This window comes from Macrobrachium nipponense, chromosome 2, assembly GCF_015104395.2.
Source record: "Macrobrachium nipponense isolate FS-2020 chromosome 2, ASM1510439v2, whole genome shotgun sequence".
In the NCBI taxonomy this organism is placed as follows: Eukaryota; Metazoa; Arthropoda; class Malacostraca; order Decapoda; family Palaemonidae; genus Macrobrachium; species Macrobrachium nipponense.
In genome coordinates, this window is record NC_087201.1 from 115,151,563 (window position 1) to 115,169,068 (window position 17,506).

Sequence of the window (17,506 nt, forward strand, 5' to 3'; positions counted from 1 at the left end):
AGTGAACAGCCTGGCAGCAGGGACAGAGAACTCCCTGATGTCCTCAAGGTTGGAGAAGCTTCTGCTCCCACCCCTGCCTCACCAAGAAAAATACTATATTTCCAAGGATAGCGTTACCATTCTGAGGCCATTGGATTCCAACATCAGCAGGCTGGCCTACAATGTGCTGTTTGGAGCATTTCCATCAACAAGGTGTACAGCTCAACTTCTTGGAAGTAGGGAACTTGGAACTTACGTTGGTGAGGGCCCTGCCACATGCCAAGAGGTCTGGCTCAAAGACATCAAGGATTCAGTCACACAAGAGAAGTGGTCTACCATCAAAAGCTACCTGGACCCTTAGGAAAAGGCATCCCTTACGATGCAAGGCAAGTGGGCCATGCATGGGCAAACATCATCCTGAAGTGGAGAGAATCCGCTCTGATAGTGGTGCAGAAACATATCTCTACAGAGAGTTGTTTGAGCCTCCAAAACAGGCCCCCACTCAACTCACCCTACCGGAGTTGGTACAACAGGCAATCGACATAAAGAGGGAGGACTCAAGGGATACCCTCTTCTTGCAGGTTTGTCCTTGAAACATGCTCCAGTCTCCCAAGGGTCAGCAGACAGACCCCCTCTTCTAAGTAGAACTATCTCTTACTTTAGATGTTCCTCCCTGCAACCACGGTTCTAGCAACAAGGGCAAGTCAACCCACAGAGCAAGGGTACAGATAATTACAACCAGTCGTTTCGTGCCTCCCAGCCCTGCCATTGACAACATAGGAACAGGAAAGGAATGAGGGAAGCCTCGAGGTGAGATGAGATCCTGGTTCTATGCAAGAACTTAGGGGTGATAGTAAACCTCTCCAAGTCAGACCTCAACCCCTTGCAAACTATCAAGTACTTGAGGATATGGATCAACACAGTGACAGTACCCATCAAATGAGAGGATTGCTGATCTGAGAATCTCGGACCCATTCCTCTTGCTGGGCAGGCAGGTCGTTCTCAGACACCTGGTCTCCCTTGAGAAATTGGTCCCCCAGGGGACAATGGTTATCTGGTCTGTTCAATGGCAGTTAAAAGTATCCTGAAGGAAACTGGACTAGCTCCCATTGCAGATGATCGCGTTGACAGAGATCAAGAAGACCTGAGGTAGCGGAAACTCGACAAAACAACTTCAGGGAATGCCCTTCGGCCGCCTACTGAGGGTGAGGCACACATCTGAACAACAAGAGCACGTCAGGGACATGGGGCCCAAAGAAGAGAATAGAGCATATCAACCTCCAGGAGATGCAAGTAGTCTGGCTGGTACTCCAGCACTTCAAATTACAAGTCGTAGAGAAGTTGGCGAGTCACCGCAAGCAACAATACCACGGTGGTAGCTTACATAAACTAAGCAAAGCTGAACAACCTGGCATTGGAGATGCACAAATGGATGGAAGCTTGGGGGCTGGACCTGATAGCCAGATACATCCAAGGCAAGAGGAATGTCATAGCAAACAAACTCAGCACAGCAGACTATGTAGTAGGCACAGAGTGGTCCCTAAATCAAGGAGACGCCAACAAGTTGATTGACCTCTCTCTGGAAGGGGCCAACAAATCACTTATTCACTACAGTGAGAAACACCAAGCTTCCCCTGTACTGTTCTTCTGTTAAAGACCAAAGATCAGTGCTGAAGGCTGCCTTTCTGCATCCCTGGGACAAAATGGACGAATACACCTTCCCTCCATTCAGTTAGATGAGGAAAGTCATAAACAGACAGTTTGTGTCCCATGAACTGAGAATGACACTGGTGGCACCATTGTGGCTACAGAGAGAGTGGAACACACACTACTCCACCGCCTAACAGATGTCCAAAGAGAACTGCCTCACATCCCCCAACCTTCTGGTTCAAGAACACAAATGGAGGTACCATCAATCAGTAAGCTTTCCCTGCTTTCACAGGTGGAAGTTATCAAGTAATTCTTGAGAAAGGCGTGATTTTTTTTAGGTCACAGCAAATGCCAACTTGATAACCTCAGACCTTCATTCATCAGTGTGTACCCGAGGAAAATGGACAGGCTTCTGTAACTGGCGCTATAATCAAGGTTACAAATCCATCTAAGACCACTGTAAAAGGAGATAACGGAATTCCTAGGGTTCCTGCATCGAGTGAAGTCCCTCTCCCTCAAGATGGTCAAGGACTACAGAGTTGCTTTAGTTCACATCGTCAGGCTGGAAAGATAGCCCACCACAAAAACTAAGGCCTCCCGAGATGGACATAACCAAAGTCCTCTCCTGCCTGAGACTAACTCCTTATGAAACCCCCAAAGAAAGCATCGGATAGAGACCTGACATTAAGGGCTCCCTTCCTACTCTCCATCACCTCAGCCAAGAGAGTAAAAGAGCTGCACCTCTCATACACTGTCTAACATTTGGTTGGTTGGCTGTTTGATCCTTCAGCCCTCTGGAATTCATACCAGACTTTGTGGCCAAGTCCAGAATCCACTAACCTCAGATCAGAAGTTCAAACACTTCTCAATCCCGTCATTAAAAGACTTTGTCAGGGGCAACAAGGACAAAATGGTTCTATGCCTAGTCAGAGCCGCGAGACATTACTTGAAACATACAGCCCCCACAGGCCTGCCTGCAGGAGACTATTCATAAGTATAGGTTGAGAAACACAGGGGACTCAAAGATCATGAGCTCTTCCTGGCTAATGGAGGTCATAGTAAGGGCATACACTTCCACAGAAGCTAGTGATCCTCCCCACAGAGACAAGATCAAGGGGCCCCCAATATCAGAGGAATATGCCCTTCAGTGGCATTCAAAAATAACAACTCTGTATTGCAGGTCCTAAAGGCACAAGTTAGAAGAGACAGTAGACCCTCACTTCTTTCTGCCTGGGGGAGTTTCCCACAAGTCATTAGACAAATTCACCCTGGTCCTGGTAGTGGCAGAATAGTAAGTGATGTAAGGGTGTTGAGCCCCAGAAGGGTGGCTCCGTCCAAGAGGAGACCAGGGGCATCACTCAACGACTCAAGCTGGTGTATTGAGTATGTGGTAAGACTTGTCTTATGTTTGTAAAGTGACCTGAGTTCTGTAGTAGGTAGACCTTGGGCACAGGAAGCTGCAATATTAGCACTCAAAGGCATACCCACCTGCTGCAACGGCTAGATCAACACCTCCTGCCTATTGGTGAGGCTCTGTTCATAAAGCATAGGTTTATATGCCTGTCAGAACAAATCCCATATTTTACAAAGTAATTTGTACTTTTCCTAAGATATGAACCTTCACTTTCATATGGAACTTTACCCTCCCCTGCCATCCCTCATGGTCCTGATCACTCCCAATCGTGGAGTTAAGTGAGGCCACAGGCAGGCTCAGGTCACATGTGACTCGTAGGCCCACTTGATAGGATTTTGTTTTTCTAGTCAATCCATTGACAGCCAAAGCACACCCTGTATGTGAAACTCCATTTATGAAAGTGTAGGTTGATATCCTAGGAAAAATACAAATTACTTTTTAAAATTTGTGCCTAATATATATACATATATATATATATATATATATATATATATATATATATATATATATATATATATATATATATATATATATATAATGCACAGGGAGCAGGAGCAGGAACAAACATGGCGAAGTATTTTACACTTTATTCCGACGCGTTTCACATTCAGCAGAATGCATCTTCTGGGTCTGTATCATAAATAATGACTAATATAAATTAAATTGATTTGAAAATAGTCTAAAAATTATTTACAAACTAGTTAAAATGAAAACCGAAACTTCACACATAGATAAAAATACACTAACAATTGATAAAACAACACGAGAAGTTAAAAGCACATACGTTAGTTAAAAGTTCAGATAGAAAGTTAAAACAAAAAACTAAATAAATAAATTATGCCAATGGTCTCCCTAACAGGAACATTGGTAAAAAGGGATTCAACATCAAAGCTCGCCATAAATGTATCAGAATCTTGGGGGAGTACTGATTCTTTAAACGATTTTGAATTGGAAACGGTATATTGATTCTTAGTTAAAGGTTCAAGCAACGGGACTAAAAATTTTGCAAGTTGATAATTAGGTGTATTGTAAGACGCTTTTGTTTTAGTAATTTTAAATCTAACTCAATTTTTACCCTTGTATATAGAGCCGTCTCCCTTACGTGTAACTGGCATGTATTTCATAAATTGCCTTTCTTTTAGCATATTTTAACGATAACTGGTTTCCCACCAAGCTCGTCAACAGAATTATTTACAAGGTCCATTAATAAAGAGTTTTGCACCAACACCAATGAAATTAATGTTCCAAAGTTTCCTTTTTTTGCCCGATTCCCATATTTACACGATGATTCCTTTAGGGCCGAATTTACAAAAATCGTACAAAAATACTTTGGCGCATTAAAGGTAAAACTCATTCCTGTCAATCCACTAACAATTAGATCCATGTTTAAATTTAAAGAGCGTTTATGCCCCCCATGTCCTCTGGTATAGTGTACAAATATTTTTGTCCCAGATGTAGTCTGGGAACTTACGTGGGTTCTTCTCAGAGGATGATGAGGGTTCGCATAGACTGCCACAAGGGAGTTAGTTTCCGTACTGGATGTTCAATATCAAATCCCGAACAGTCCAGTATACGTGAACATAGCAAAAAATGTAAATTTGATATTAAATATGAGGATTTTATTATTGTTGGTCAAACCTCCAGCCCAAATGAACTATTGATCCTGGAGAGCCTTTTTATTAAACAACTTGTTCCGCAGTTGAACAACCAGACCACCTCCACCCCCTTGTATCTTTCTTAAGCCTATGTTTCTGTGTACATTCTTTTAGTTTTTATTTATCTCTTACCATGGTAGGTCACCCCAGTGATCCTCAAATATTTTTTAACTTTGTATTTTACTAATTTATTTATTTAGTTTTTTGTTTTAACTTTCTATCTGAACTTTTAACTAACTATGTGTTTTAAACTTCTCGTGTTGTTTTGTCAATTGTTAGTGTATTTTTATCTATGTGTGAAGTTTCGGTTTTCATTTTAACTAGTTTGTAAATAATTTTTAGACTATTTTCAAATCAATTTAATTTATATTAGTCATTATTTATTATACAGACCCTGAAGATGCATTCTGCTGAATGCGAAACGCGTCGGAATAAAGTGTAAAATACTTCGCCATGTTTGTTCCTGCTCCTGCTCCCTGTGCATTTTATCACTTTGGCTGACTCGCCTGCTTTATCCGTTCATATATGTATGTGTATATATATATATAATATATATATATATATATATATATATATATATATAAATTCTTCTGTTAAAACAGGAGACGTATCAAGTATAAAAGGCCCATTAAAATTATGTTTTAAATCTCAAGACTATAGTTCAGTGGACTTTCTTCCACCCTTATCAAGCAGTGAATGACAGACAGGAGTTTCATTAGAGAGAATATATAGTAGGAGATATGCCCTTAGGTGATGCCTAGGGATGTCGCTGAGCTATCATGGATTCCGATGTCTTAATCCGCTTCATCATTGCCTTAAGAAAGATGTTATCTATTCGGCCCGAGTCCCAACTTCCATTTGAAAGGTTAATCCTATTATTTTGTAGTTTTATTAGTGAAGATTCTACCATTTGATGTTCGTATCGACAGCTGTATAAAATTCGGGATTAGTTCCAATCCATGACATGGTTCGTGTTATTTATATGATGGAAAATTGCTGAACTATGTTGTCCATATCTAACTGATCGTTTATGCAGCATTAATCTTTCCATGAGAGATTTACCAGTGAAACCGAAATATGACTTATCACAGTCCTTGCAAGGGATTTCATACACTCCAATATTTTTGGAAACTGGTATTAGCTAACTTATATATGGAATATTTTGAAACTGTAATTATAAACCCTATCAAACCTGCAGATATGATTTGGCTTTGTTATGTAGATGACATCTTAACATATTGGAAAAACGAGTGGGGCGATTTTCATGTCTTTCTACAAAAATTAAATTCATTGATCCCAAGCATAAAATTCAGAGTAGAATGGGAAAATAACCAAATCCCCCTTTTTAGATGTCTTAATAATCAGAACTAACAACAACTATAAACTCATTCTCACTTTCATATATACATTTTTACAGCTATTGTGATAGTATTTCAGTCAAACTCGGCATAGCAAGTAACTTATTTCTTAGAGCCCTGAGAATTTGCACCACAGATTTTCTTGACAAAGAATTTGAAACAATCAGAAATTAACTTAACTTGTTAAATTACCCCAAGCACACAATAGAAAGAGCCATACATAAAGCAAATAGCATTTTTTTACAAACCTACAGAAAACAAAGAAAAGGAAAAATACACAAACAAAATCATAATCCCTCACGTGGATAATTTACGAGAGATCACACAAACCTTAGGCCCCTAGAACCCTTTTATTTTCACTTATCTGAATACACTAAAGAAATCATTAATTAACGTTCAGTAAAAACCAGTTTCCAAAAATATTGGAGTTTACGAAATCCCTTGCAAGGATTGTGATAAGTCATATTTCGGTTTCACTGGTAAAATCTCTCTCGGAAAGATTAATGCTACATAAACAATCAGTTAGATATAGACAACAGAGTTCAGCAATTTTCCATCATATAAATAACACAAACCATACCATAGATTGGAACTCATCCCAAATTTTATACAAGAGCAGCTGTCAATACAAGTGTCAAATGGTGGAATCGTTACTAATATAAAAACAAAATAATAGGATTAACCTTTCAAATAGAAGTCGGGACTCAAACCGAATGGACAGCATCTTTCTTAGGACAGTGATGAAGCGGATTAAGACAATTATCAAAATCCACAATGGCTCAGCGATGTCCCCAAGCACCACCTAAGGATATATTTCCTACTACATATTCTCTCTAATGAAACTCCTCCTGTCATTCACTGCTTGACAAGGGTGGAAGAAAGTTCACCGAAATATAGTCCTTAGATTTAAAACATCGTTTTACTGGGCCTTTTAATGCTTGATATATATATATATATATATATATTATATATATATATATATATATATATAGAGAGAGAGAGAGACGAGAGAGAGAGAGAGAGAGAAAATGTGATTGTGAAATGTAATGAAAGCAATGAAGAACAGCTTAGTTTAGAGCAGATGAATAAAAAGAATGGGTTAGGGTTAAAGACACTTAGTTGAAAAGAATATGCTAAATCGCAGATTCAACAAGGTCTGTTTGTGTGTATAGGGAGGCAGGCAGAGAAAAACAGCAGTAAGTGGTTTATAATACATGAGAAGATTTGCCAAGAAAAAGAAAGAAAATGTTTGAGGTGTAGTTGAATAAGAACGAATGAATATCTTGTTCATGTATAAGAGAGAAGGAATAAGTTAGCCAATAAGATGTGTGGATCAAGTATTTTTCGTTAGTTAGGTGGAAAGCTTAGGAGCAAAGAAGAAAATCTTATAATAGAACTAACAGATACAACGTAAAGGACGGTGAGGATGTTTCATGTAAGTTTTTTTTTTTAAGTGACTGAAAATTTCCATGATCAGTGCAAAGTGCACGTTAGACTGTGAAGATGGGAAAGTGAGTGCTTGGTGTAGAAGAAGTGAGTACACAGCATACGATGACCCCACGGATACTTGTCACACACATACTCTACATAGAGATGTGTGTGTGTGAAGTTAACACAAGACACGATGAATTATAGTCTAGTCTGTGAGGAGTCATCATACAAATAAATAAATACAGACATTTATGGTTATTAAGTAACCATAGCAGTAAGGAACGTGCATGAAATATATATAATATTTTTTTCATATTTCATCTACATTTCTAATTGCTCTGGTTACTTGAAAATTCCAAGTGTCTTTGCTTCATTTGTTTGTGTATTGATTCATCACTTACCCTTACTCCTACACTACAACTCATAGAAGCTCGTTACCAATATATACACACACATCTTACACACACACACACACACATATTATATATATATAATATATTATATATATATATATAATATATATATATATATATATATATTTATATATATATAAGATAGATATATATATATATATATATCACACACACACACGTACTTAAGCTAAATCTATGGATTCCAGGTGGATTTCTCGAGGAACACGATCAGACGCCTTAACGACGACGTTCTAGATGGTCTGGAGGGCACCCTTCTAGAGCTGCGACTCGATCATAACCTTTTGGGAAACATCCGCAACCCAGTGTTCTCTTCGTCCGAGATTGCCAAAATGGTCTCCCTTCAAGTAAGACCCCGATAATTCTACTTGATAGTTTCTATTTAACAAGTGTTTTATTGCCTTAGGTTGTTTTCGATGTGCACCATTTTAATAAAATTTATCCTAGTTTAATTTGTTTTTTTCTTTTTTGTCTTGAAAATGTTACGCCTTCTCTAATTTATCTGGTTATTCCGTTATCTTTAGAACGCTTTGTGACAAATGAAAAACGAGGCGTCACGTTTTGTCCCACCAGCAATATTAATGAGAAAGACAGTATGATGCGTGAGCTCAAAGTCTTTTCTTTTCTTTAAATGTTACTTAGAAGTGTCGTAACAACACTGAAACGTCGTCGTAATCTTGTGTGTGCAATAGCAAATATTTGGACATTACACGAAGAAACACAAGTTATCATTGCCTTCATAGTGACAAACAGTTGAACAGAATCTTCTTAACTTCAGGAACTTTGCAGGATATTTACAAGTATACCTAATTCACTATAAATCTCCGTCGTTTCTAAAAGAATCTTCTAGGGGTGTTTAAGACCTTAGAAGGATCTAAAAATGATCTCTTATAAATTTTTATAGGACCTTTAAGAGACCTTTTTCTTTAACGTGAATATTGCCTTCCTTTCCCCCACCCCCCCATCAGACGTTGAACCTGGCTCACAACCATCTGAGGGAGCTAGACACTGGGATGCTGACACCTCTGGTGAACTTGGAGGTCCTTCACATCGAGGCAAATAACTTCGCAGCTGTCCCTTCAGCTGCCCTCAGAGGGCTCACCAATCTGAAGGTGTTGACGTTGCAGGAGAATGACATAGGTAAGGGGACTTATTAGGCTATCATTAGTCTACGCTCTGCTATTTTAGTTTTACTTGGAATCTCTTTTATTAACCTTCTTATTAAAATTCATTTACTGAATTTACTTATATTCACTATGATAACAAAAGCATTATTTTTATTCTAAAAAAAGTATATAAAGCCGTTTGCTTTATATACTTTTCGATTTAAGTGACAAGATCGTGAGCAACCATAATGAAATCTAGATTATTAGAAATTGCAACTGCTAACTAGTGGGCTAAGAAATTTGACGCTCAATTTTTTTCACGACCTTACTTCTCAAATGCTTTTCTCTTTGTCAGATCAAGTGAAAAATTCCTCCTTCGTCGAGACTCCTGGACTGCTGTTCTGAACATTTCACACAACAGAATCGTCAACATCAAAGATGGAGCTTTCCAAGAACTAACTGATCTGATTACCCTCGATATTTCGTACAACAGGTAAGGTTGCATGCTTTGGATGGGTCACTTGTTCACTTTTTATTGATTCCTAAAACATAAAACTTTTGTGGAGGTTGTTCTATTTCTTTCTTAACACGCAAGCCCCACACAAGTAATGTCACAATACCATGAGTTAAAATTAGTTTTAGCTATTTCCTTCAATCATTTTTTTTTTACTTAAGATTTGGGCTATTTTTATTCTCGTTTTCCAGGATTTGAAAAAAGATCTTATTCAAGTTTCTTTTTTTTATCACTCATTGCCTTTCATTCGTTAAGTGTTCATCCGCAGATGGAAAAGAGTATACAATTTGGGCTGACGGCCAAGCGCTGGGATCTATGACGAAAACAGTAAAAAGTTGCAAAGGTGTAACAGGAGTCTCGCAGTTGCACTATGATATAGTTGTTAGGAAGGGTGGAAAGATGAAAGAAACAATATGAATGGAGGTACGATAAAATGAATGACGGGAGTTGCAGCTAGGGGCCGAAGGGACACTGCACAAAGAACCTTAAGTAATGCTTAGGTGCTCTGACGGTACAAAGCGCCCCCCCTACGGGGTTCATCCACAGACAGTACTGGAATAATCAATAATGGCGTGTTTCTATGGCTGCATTTTGTTTCTGAGTTTATAAAATTATGATTATAAAGAATTTATGTAAAATCGTATACATGCCCTGATAAGTTTAAAGTTTCGAAGGTGGTTCATCTGCAAGTACTCCTGGATAGCAGTGTTGCTCAATTATAAATCAAATGTCATGCGTTCGGAGTCGAAGCCCCTTGTGACATGTACCCACACAAAAGTAACCGGTCTCTTTCCTCCTAATTCTGTTTCTCGCTACCCCCCCACAAAAGTAGGCACTCCAGCATACATATGCATCAGCAAATCTACAGGTCAATGGTAATAACTACCTTAAATACATTGAATGATAAACACACGTCGGGCAACTTGTTAGTGTTATCATACCTGCAAATAATGTGATGTTAAGCCTCCAAAAAAATAGAGTAAACTTCATTTTATAGTCCACTCAAAAATATAAAATTCAATCCCCTTCCCCCGTACAGTATATGTGTCAGAAAAGATAAAAACGAGAGAAAATCTTTTAGAACTCTTAAACATGCATAATGAATACAACCTGTAAGCTAAAGGCTGCCAGATCTAGAATGAAGCGAATTCACTTCTTCCACTTTAAAAAATTTAGTCCCCTTTATTTCCATCTAGGTTTCTAAATATAAATTATGTTAAGGAAAGACGCAACGTTAGACAGAGAACTCAGAATGCAATAACAAGGCCGAAGTGTTATTCTTAATAACTTCCATGAATCTCACTGGCAACCCTGGCAGCCGGTTCGAGCGCCAGACATTGCACCGAAATGACAGCCAAATCGTAAGGCTGACGTGGGTCTTCGGCTAATTTTCGGACGTTCAAGGAATTTTCATGTTGCTATCATCTCCATGAATCTACATTTCATTAGCATCATAAAGATATCACAGTATTTATGTTGTGGTCGGTCATATTTAGCTAGTTGAAAATGCATACGGTAATTTTAAGAACAAAATTCCATAGTATAAGATAGTTCGAATACAAAATTAGATAGTATAAGACCGTTTAAAGCCAAGAATCACTTCATTCTGACCAATAACTTAATAAAGATTGCTAATATATTTTTAAGAAAACTGCATGCGAAAATGGGATAAAATCTTGTTTTAGAATATGGTAGAAAAATAACTGTGACTGGAGCTTCATTAATAGCACTAGAATTTCCGCTTAGAGCATTACATTCAAGACTAAGCAATACAAATGCGAAAGTAAAAGGGGACCAGAAAAGCTAGCTTTACATACTTACTGACACATTATACTGAATAACTTTATCTCCACTGTCATATTAGAAGGTCACTCCATAAATAGTGGAAATATTGATTTTATTGTTGTTTTTACTAAACACTTGTTTTATTTCAGGTTGTCTAAATTGGATTCAAGAGTATTCAGAGGTATGACGTCACTGGAGGAATTGGATCTTTCGTCTAATTTCTTGACTGAAATTCCAGCCGATGCCCTGAAAGAAATTGTGAACCTCAGGATTCTTGTCCTTCATGACAATCTAATCCAGGTAGAGCAGAAATAAAATTCCATCCTGCGTGAAAACTTTCCGTTTTGTATGTTCCTTATTTATGTTTATTAATTCTGATTATTATCTTCTTACTGCAGATATTACCTTCAAAATACGCCAGGATTTTTATCAGTTATTAGTCAGTTACAGACCTATGAACATGAATTAAATTTCTATTATGTTCGCTTTAATGTCACCCAAATAACGTCACCGTCTGTGTGAATACAATATAGAAATTTAACAATATTCAGTGCTACCATTCTTACCCACAACTGTTTATAGAATCAGACAATTTATTTTTACTATAAATATTCCAAATCAAAACAGTATTATGACTTGAGATTTTCCTTCTTAAGACTCTAGGTGGTGTCGTGGCCCTCGGACCCATGACTAGTCTGGAGCAATTGGATTTGACTCGAAATAACATCGGAGAACTTCCTACGGGGACCTTCAGGCAGCTATCTGGCTTAAAGTCTTTGAAACTTGCTGTTAACTCAATTAGAAAGGTGAGACATTATTGTATTTTATTCCATGTTTTTTTTGCGTGTGTGTTATTTAAGACAGCGTCAATTACATTATACTATTTCCACGTATTACGCAATAAATAGCGCTTCTCACTAGCTTATAGATTGTTACTGTATGATGAAATATTTTACTAGTTTTACTAGATTATCGTGGAGAAAGCAGTTCCCTTTATTAGTAAAAACCTGAAACATTAAAGATTGTGCTTTTACAATACATGCGGAAATTTATGAACGCAAATTTATAAACACAGGTTACGGAAAATATCCGAAAAACTAATTAATGATACTCATACAAGTCAAATTACTGTTCGTGATCAATAAAAATAGAGATTAGATTATCTCAGAACCTGGATACAGTATTGACGGCCTTTGATGTCGTCAAGCCAGTTTTGTATATTATTTGAACAAACCTATCAAATGGAGGGATGGATCTATGAGAATAAAAACGGCAGTGCTGGGCGGGAACATTTTAAACGGTCAGTAGTGCGAGATGCGGCGGGGATAATTTAGATATACCAAAACCTGATAGAGTCCTGATAGTGCTTGTGAATGAATGGCAGTTTTTGAGGATGAATCAATAATAAAGAAACTTAGAAGATGGGAAATATCAAGTTACGAAGGAATCAGATGGAAAGCACCAGGTTAAGATGAAATTGCGACAGATGATTTTAGCTGAAACTGAAATGACACCTCTTATATCAACTAGACTGTTATGCGGAATGAGGAAACAATGATTAATAATTGGAAGTTATAATTACGGTACCCAATAAAGCTGACCTGCCTGAGTGGTAAGTGTACAGACATTGCACATACGATGGTTGTTGCGCGTACACTGGTTGTAAGAAAGCACAACCAATAGGCTGGAGAAGGAACTTGATGGAAAGAGAAAAGCTACAAGATACACAAGCTAGTTTTAAAAAAGGCGGAGTTTGCAGAAAAAATATTTGAGTTAATACATAGTACTGTGTAGCAGCTTATGGAATTTAAAAAGCCATTTCAGACGGCTGTTTTTGATAACGAGAAGGAATTTGACAGCGGCCACACTATAATATGGAAGATCTTGCGTCACTATGGCATTATTGTTAACGGTATTTGAAATCATTCATGAACGAGGCAAATGCAGTCGATGTTGATGGGCCTCTAGGGATTCTATAGGGAATGTTATTTCACCTTTGCTGTTTGCCCTTCACACAGATTTCATAAGGAAAAAATTGTCGAAAATGAAAGAGAAGATTTCGGTTAGAATAACGACACAAGTTAACAAACATCGAATATACAGATGATGCTGTTTAAATAAGTAAAACATAACATACAGGTGATGCTGTTTTAATAAGTAAAACACAACATACAGATGATGCTGTTTTAATAAGTAAAACACAACAGAGTTTACAATGCTTGCTTAACAGAATGCATCATCTAGATTTGATTTATATAGTAGATTTTTGGCCTTATACTAAGTGCTGGGGCAACTAAGACCATTCAGCACTGTAACGGAAAATTAAAAGGCTTGAAAGGTGTTACAGGAGGAAAACCTCAAAGCAGTTGCACTAGGAACAAATTGTTAGGAGAGGGTGGACAGTATGGTGGAAGAAAGAGAATATGAACGTAGGTACAGTAGAAGGAATGAAAATAGTTGCGGCTAGGGGCCGAAAGGACGCTGCAAAGAACCTTAAGTAATGCCTACATTGTACCGAATGAGGTGCACTGGCGGCACTAACACCCCCCCCCCCCCCTCCCCCAGGGTGCATCATATAACTACAAATGGGAATAAAAATCAATCTCACAAAAACAGAAAAAATGAGGACAGTGTTCGCAGAGGTATGAAATAAGACTAGGCGGAGAAACAATGATTTTATCCAATACCGTTCACGTGCATTAGAATTTTGTGGAAGACTAAAACGGACCACTCTAACACGGGAAGGTTGAAAAGTATTTAGAAATCAAATAAATTACAATTGCTTAAAAAAGATTATACACAAGTCTAGCACGATCTTTATTACTATCGGGCATGAATCTCAGTATGACAGTGAAACCATATTTAGCAGACTTTGTCGTTTTGAAAATAAAGTTTTAAGAATATTAGGAGTCAGATGGTAGGATAGTTAGAAAATTATACCATTAGGAAAATTATGGAAGTTACACATGCAATGAGTTAATGGAAGGGAGATGGAAATGGTTAATGATAGTGTTAGATGGGCTCTTGTGGGCAGAAAAGTTGGCAAACCTAGATCTAATTGAATAAAACTATGTGAAAATGGGGTTGGAGATTTGTGGAAGATAGAGTACACGAAAGACATGACATTAGAGATAATGATGATGATGATGAAGAATGCAAGTATCCTATCAATGATGAAAATTCTTGGACTTCTTCAGGCTGGGCTATGCCATTCTTTCATAGCTTTATAAACTCTCCTTTGTTGCTTTCAATACTTTTTTCATTGCATTCATATCTCTCTCTCTCTCTCTCTCTCAACATTTAATTTCTTATTATCATTATTATAAAACTTTACAATTATGGACCTGCTAATTTCAGTGATCCTCAGCTCAGCTGCACTGCTTTCTGCCTTTTACTTTTCATTTGTTCCCTCTGTTCCCTTCTTACTAAAAAAAATTCCTTCACTGAAGCCCTAGGAGTCACCTAATGTGAATAAACAATTTTGCTAACCAATTTTATGATATCACAAATAACTATGTGCAACTGCAGGTTGAAGATGATGCGTTTGAAGGCCTGACTTCATTAGAGACTCTTCACCTTGATGATGACAACATTCTCTCAATCCCTTCGACAGCTCTTGCAAAGGTATTTGAACTTTTCTTTTGTTCCGCAAAATCAACAATGTTTGGTAATGAAGAATTTTGCTCACCTGCTTGTGAAGTCAAATTAAATTCAGTATTATGTTTTAATAAAATAAGATGTTTTAATAAAATAAGATCAATTCTTGCAGCTTATGGTGTGAAAGTTGTTGCTTGATGTTTTTGTCAAAGCACTACTGAAAACATACTTTTCCTAATCCAATTCATTTTACAATTAACAGGTACAGACGCTCAAGACCCTTAGCTTGGACTACAATCGTGTGGGCGTCATTTCTGCTAACAGTCTACAAACTGCCACTAGTCTGCATCATCTGTCCATAGCTCACAATATCATTAGGGAACTTCCCCAGGGAACATTTTCAAACTTCACTGACCTTGAAAGTTTGAATCTCTATGGAAACCAACTCCAATATATAGTCCCTGAGAGCTTGGTAGGCTTACGCGAAAGCCTGAAAGAGCTGAACTTGGGTCTGAATCTCTTAAATGAATTGCCACAGTTTGACTTTCCTCTCTTGGAATCCCTTGTTCTCTCCAAAAACAATATTACAATTTTGCCCTCAGATGCTTTTGTCTTGCTCCCAGAGTTGAGAATGCTGGACTTGAGTGAAAACCATCTCAATTTACTGCCTGTGACTCTTCTCCATCCTATGAGCAAACTTACTACTCTTGACTTAAGCATGAACAAAATCACAGAGATTCGACCAGGGCAATTCAATGAGTCATCAATCAATGTTATTAACTTGCAACACAACGAAATTAAGGAGATTCCAAGCGAAGCATTTAAAGACCTTTTATTCTTACACACACTGGACCTCAGTCACAATGGTATAAGAAGTATTGGTGATGCTGCTTTCTTAAACATAGTTCTCTTACACATACTTCGCCTTAACAACAACATGCTCCCCTCATTCAAGAAAGAATATTTCAAATTAACAGTTCCAGCTCCTGGAACAGAACTAAGAATACTTGATATTAGTCATAACGACATAACATTCCTTCAGCCATTAGCATTCCAACTTCACTCAAAACTCACCTGGCTTAGTCTGTCACATAATCGCCTCTCTTTCTTCCCTGCTGAAATTGTACGAGATCTCAAAGAACTTGAACACCTTGAAGTAGAGAATAATGAAATTAAGGCTTTAGAAAACAGTGATTTTGCCAACTCTCCTTACCTTCGACAGCTGCATTTGAAAAATAATATGATAGTGACAGTGTCAGAAACTGCTTTCCAAAACTCAACCCAACTACAAGAACTTGACCTCAGTCATAATAGTATTTCAGAGCTTCCAGAAGATGTGTTTCTAGGAATTGCTCGGTTACACTTGGATTTAAGCCACAACAAATTGTCCTCATTTCCAGATAAGATATTTGACAGGACCAAGATTCAAAAACTTCAGTCTTTAGATCTATCTTACAATGACTTCAAGGAAGTACCAGTTGAGAGACTCAGAGGACAGTACTTTTTCTTAAGTGACCTGAGCATGGCTCACAATAAAATTGAAAATGTACCAAGTAAGGCTGACACCCTGGTAAATATAAAAACACTGGATTTGTCCTATAATCCACTATCAGAAGAGGCCATTTACACTTTATTAAATGAGCCCAAAACTGTCAGGCACCTCAATCTTGCAGGGACAAACGTAACAAAAATCCCAGAAATTGAGGCCCGATTCTTACTTACACTTAACTTATCTGACAATAACATTGTTGGTGTTAAGGAGCAGTCATTTGAGTTATGTCAGTATCTTCAAGTCTTGGATATATCTAAGAATAAAATCCCCAACCTTATCTACGGCCTTGCAACAGCTTGGCCAAAAATACCTGATCTACGAGAACTAGATATTTCAGACAATCCACTGGCATATATTATAAATGGTGACTTTGATTATCTGCGCAATCTTGAAGTACTGAAAGCATCTTATCTTCCTCGTGTAAAAAGTATCGAAAGAACTGCAATGACACCTTTGCGATCTTTGCGGGAACTTTACCTCCACACATTCCCTTCTCTTGCTGTGCTTGATGTTAGAGGTATTTTAGAGGGATTACCAGGTTTAGAGGTAGTTGATATTGAATTAACAGACAGGGAAGTTCATGACCAACTTCATCCAGCATTCTACCCAAGACTTAGAAGTTTAACTGTTCGTGGTCAAGCAGTGGAAGCACTTTCTGGAGGTGCTTTTGCTGGTATTAACAGTCCTGAGCTTACTGTTGGTTTAGTGAATACAAGCGTCAGCAATCTGCGCTCTAATGTCTTTTTCCCAGTACCTATGTCTTCAAAAATATCTTTGGATATCTCTGATTCTAATATCACTTCATTAAGTCCCCAATTCCTAAATAATCTAGACTCTCGGCAAAGACACTTGCGCCTGACAGGATTAGGATCTAATCCTTTATTCTGTGATTGCAATATAAGAACCTTAAGACGTTGGTTGGTAGCCAGAGGTCCAAGGGACAACCTCTACAATGTAACTTGTAAGGAGCCAGAAAATCTCAATGGAGTAATTCTTACATCACTCACTGAAGAAGACTTGACCTGTGAAGGTCG

The 17,506-nt window shown here is 37.9% G+C and overlaps 1 protein-coding gene across 1 annotated transcript in view; it reads left to right on the top strand.

The window, feature by feature from the left end:
- Positions 1-17,506, top strand: part of LOC135220918 (protein artichoke-like) — a 175,485-nt gene that overhangs the window by 156,616 nt on the left and 1,363 nt on the right. Inside the window, 8 exon segments of the mRNA XM_064258552.1 lie at positions 8,107-8,265; positions 8,887-9,058; positions 9,380-9,424; positions 9,427-9,517; positions 11,473-11,623; positions 11,980-12,129; positions 14,852-14,947; positions 15,183-17,506. The exon segment at positions 15,183-17,506 is cut by the window's right edge and continues 1,363 nt beyond it. Of these exon segments, the coding sequence (XP_064114622.1) occupies positions 8,107-8,265; positions 8,887-9,058; positions 9,380-9,424; positions 9,427-9,517; positions 11,473-11,623; positions 11,980-12,129; positions 14,852-14,947; positions 15,183-17,506 (3,188 nt within the window).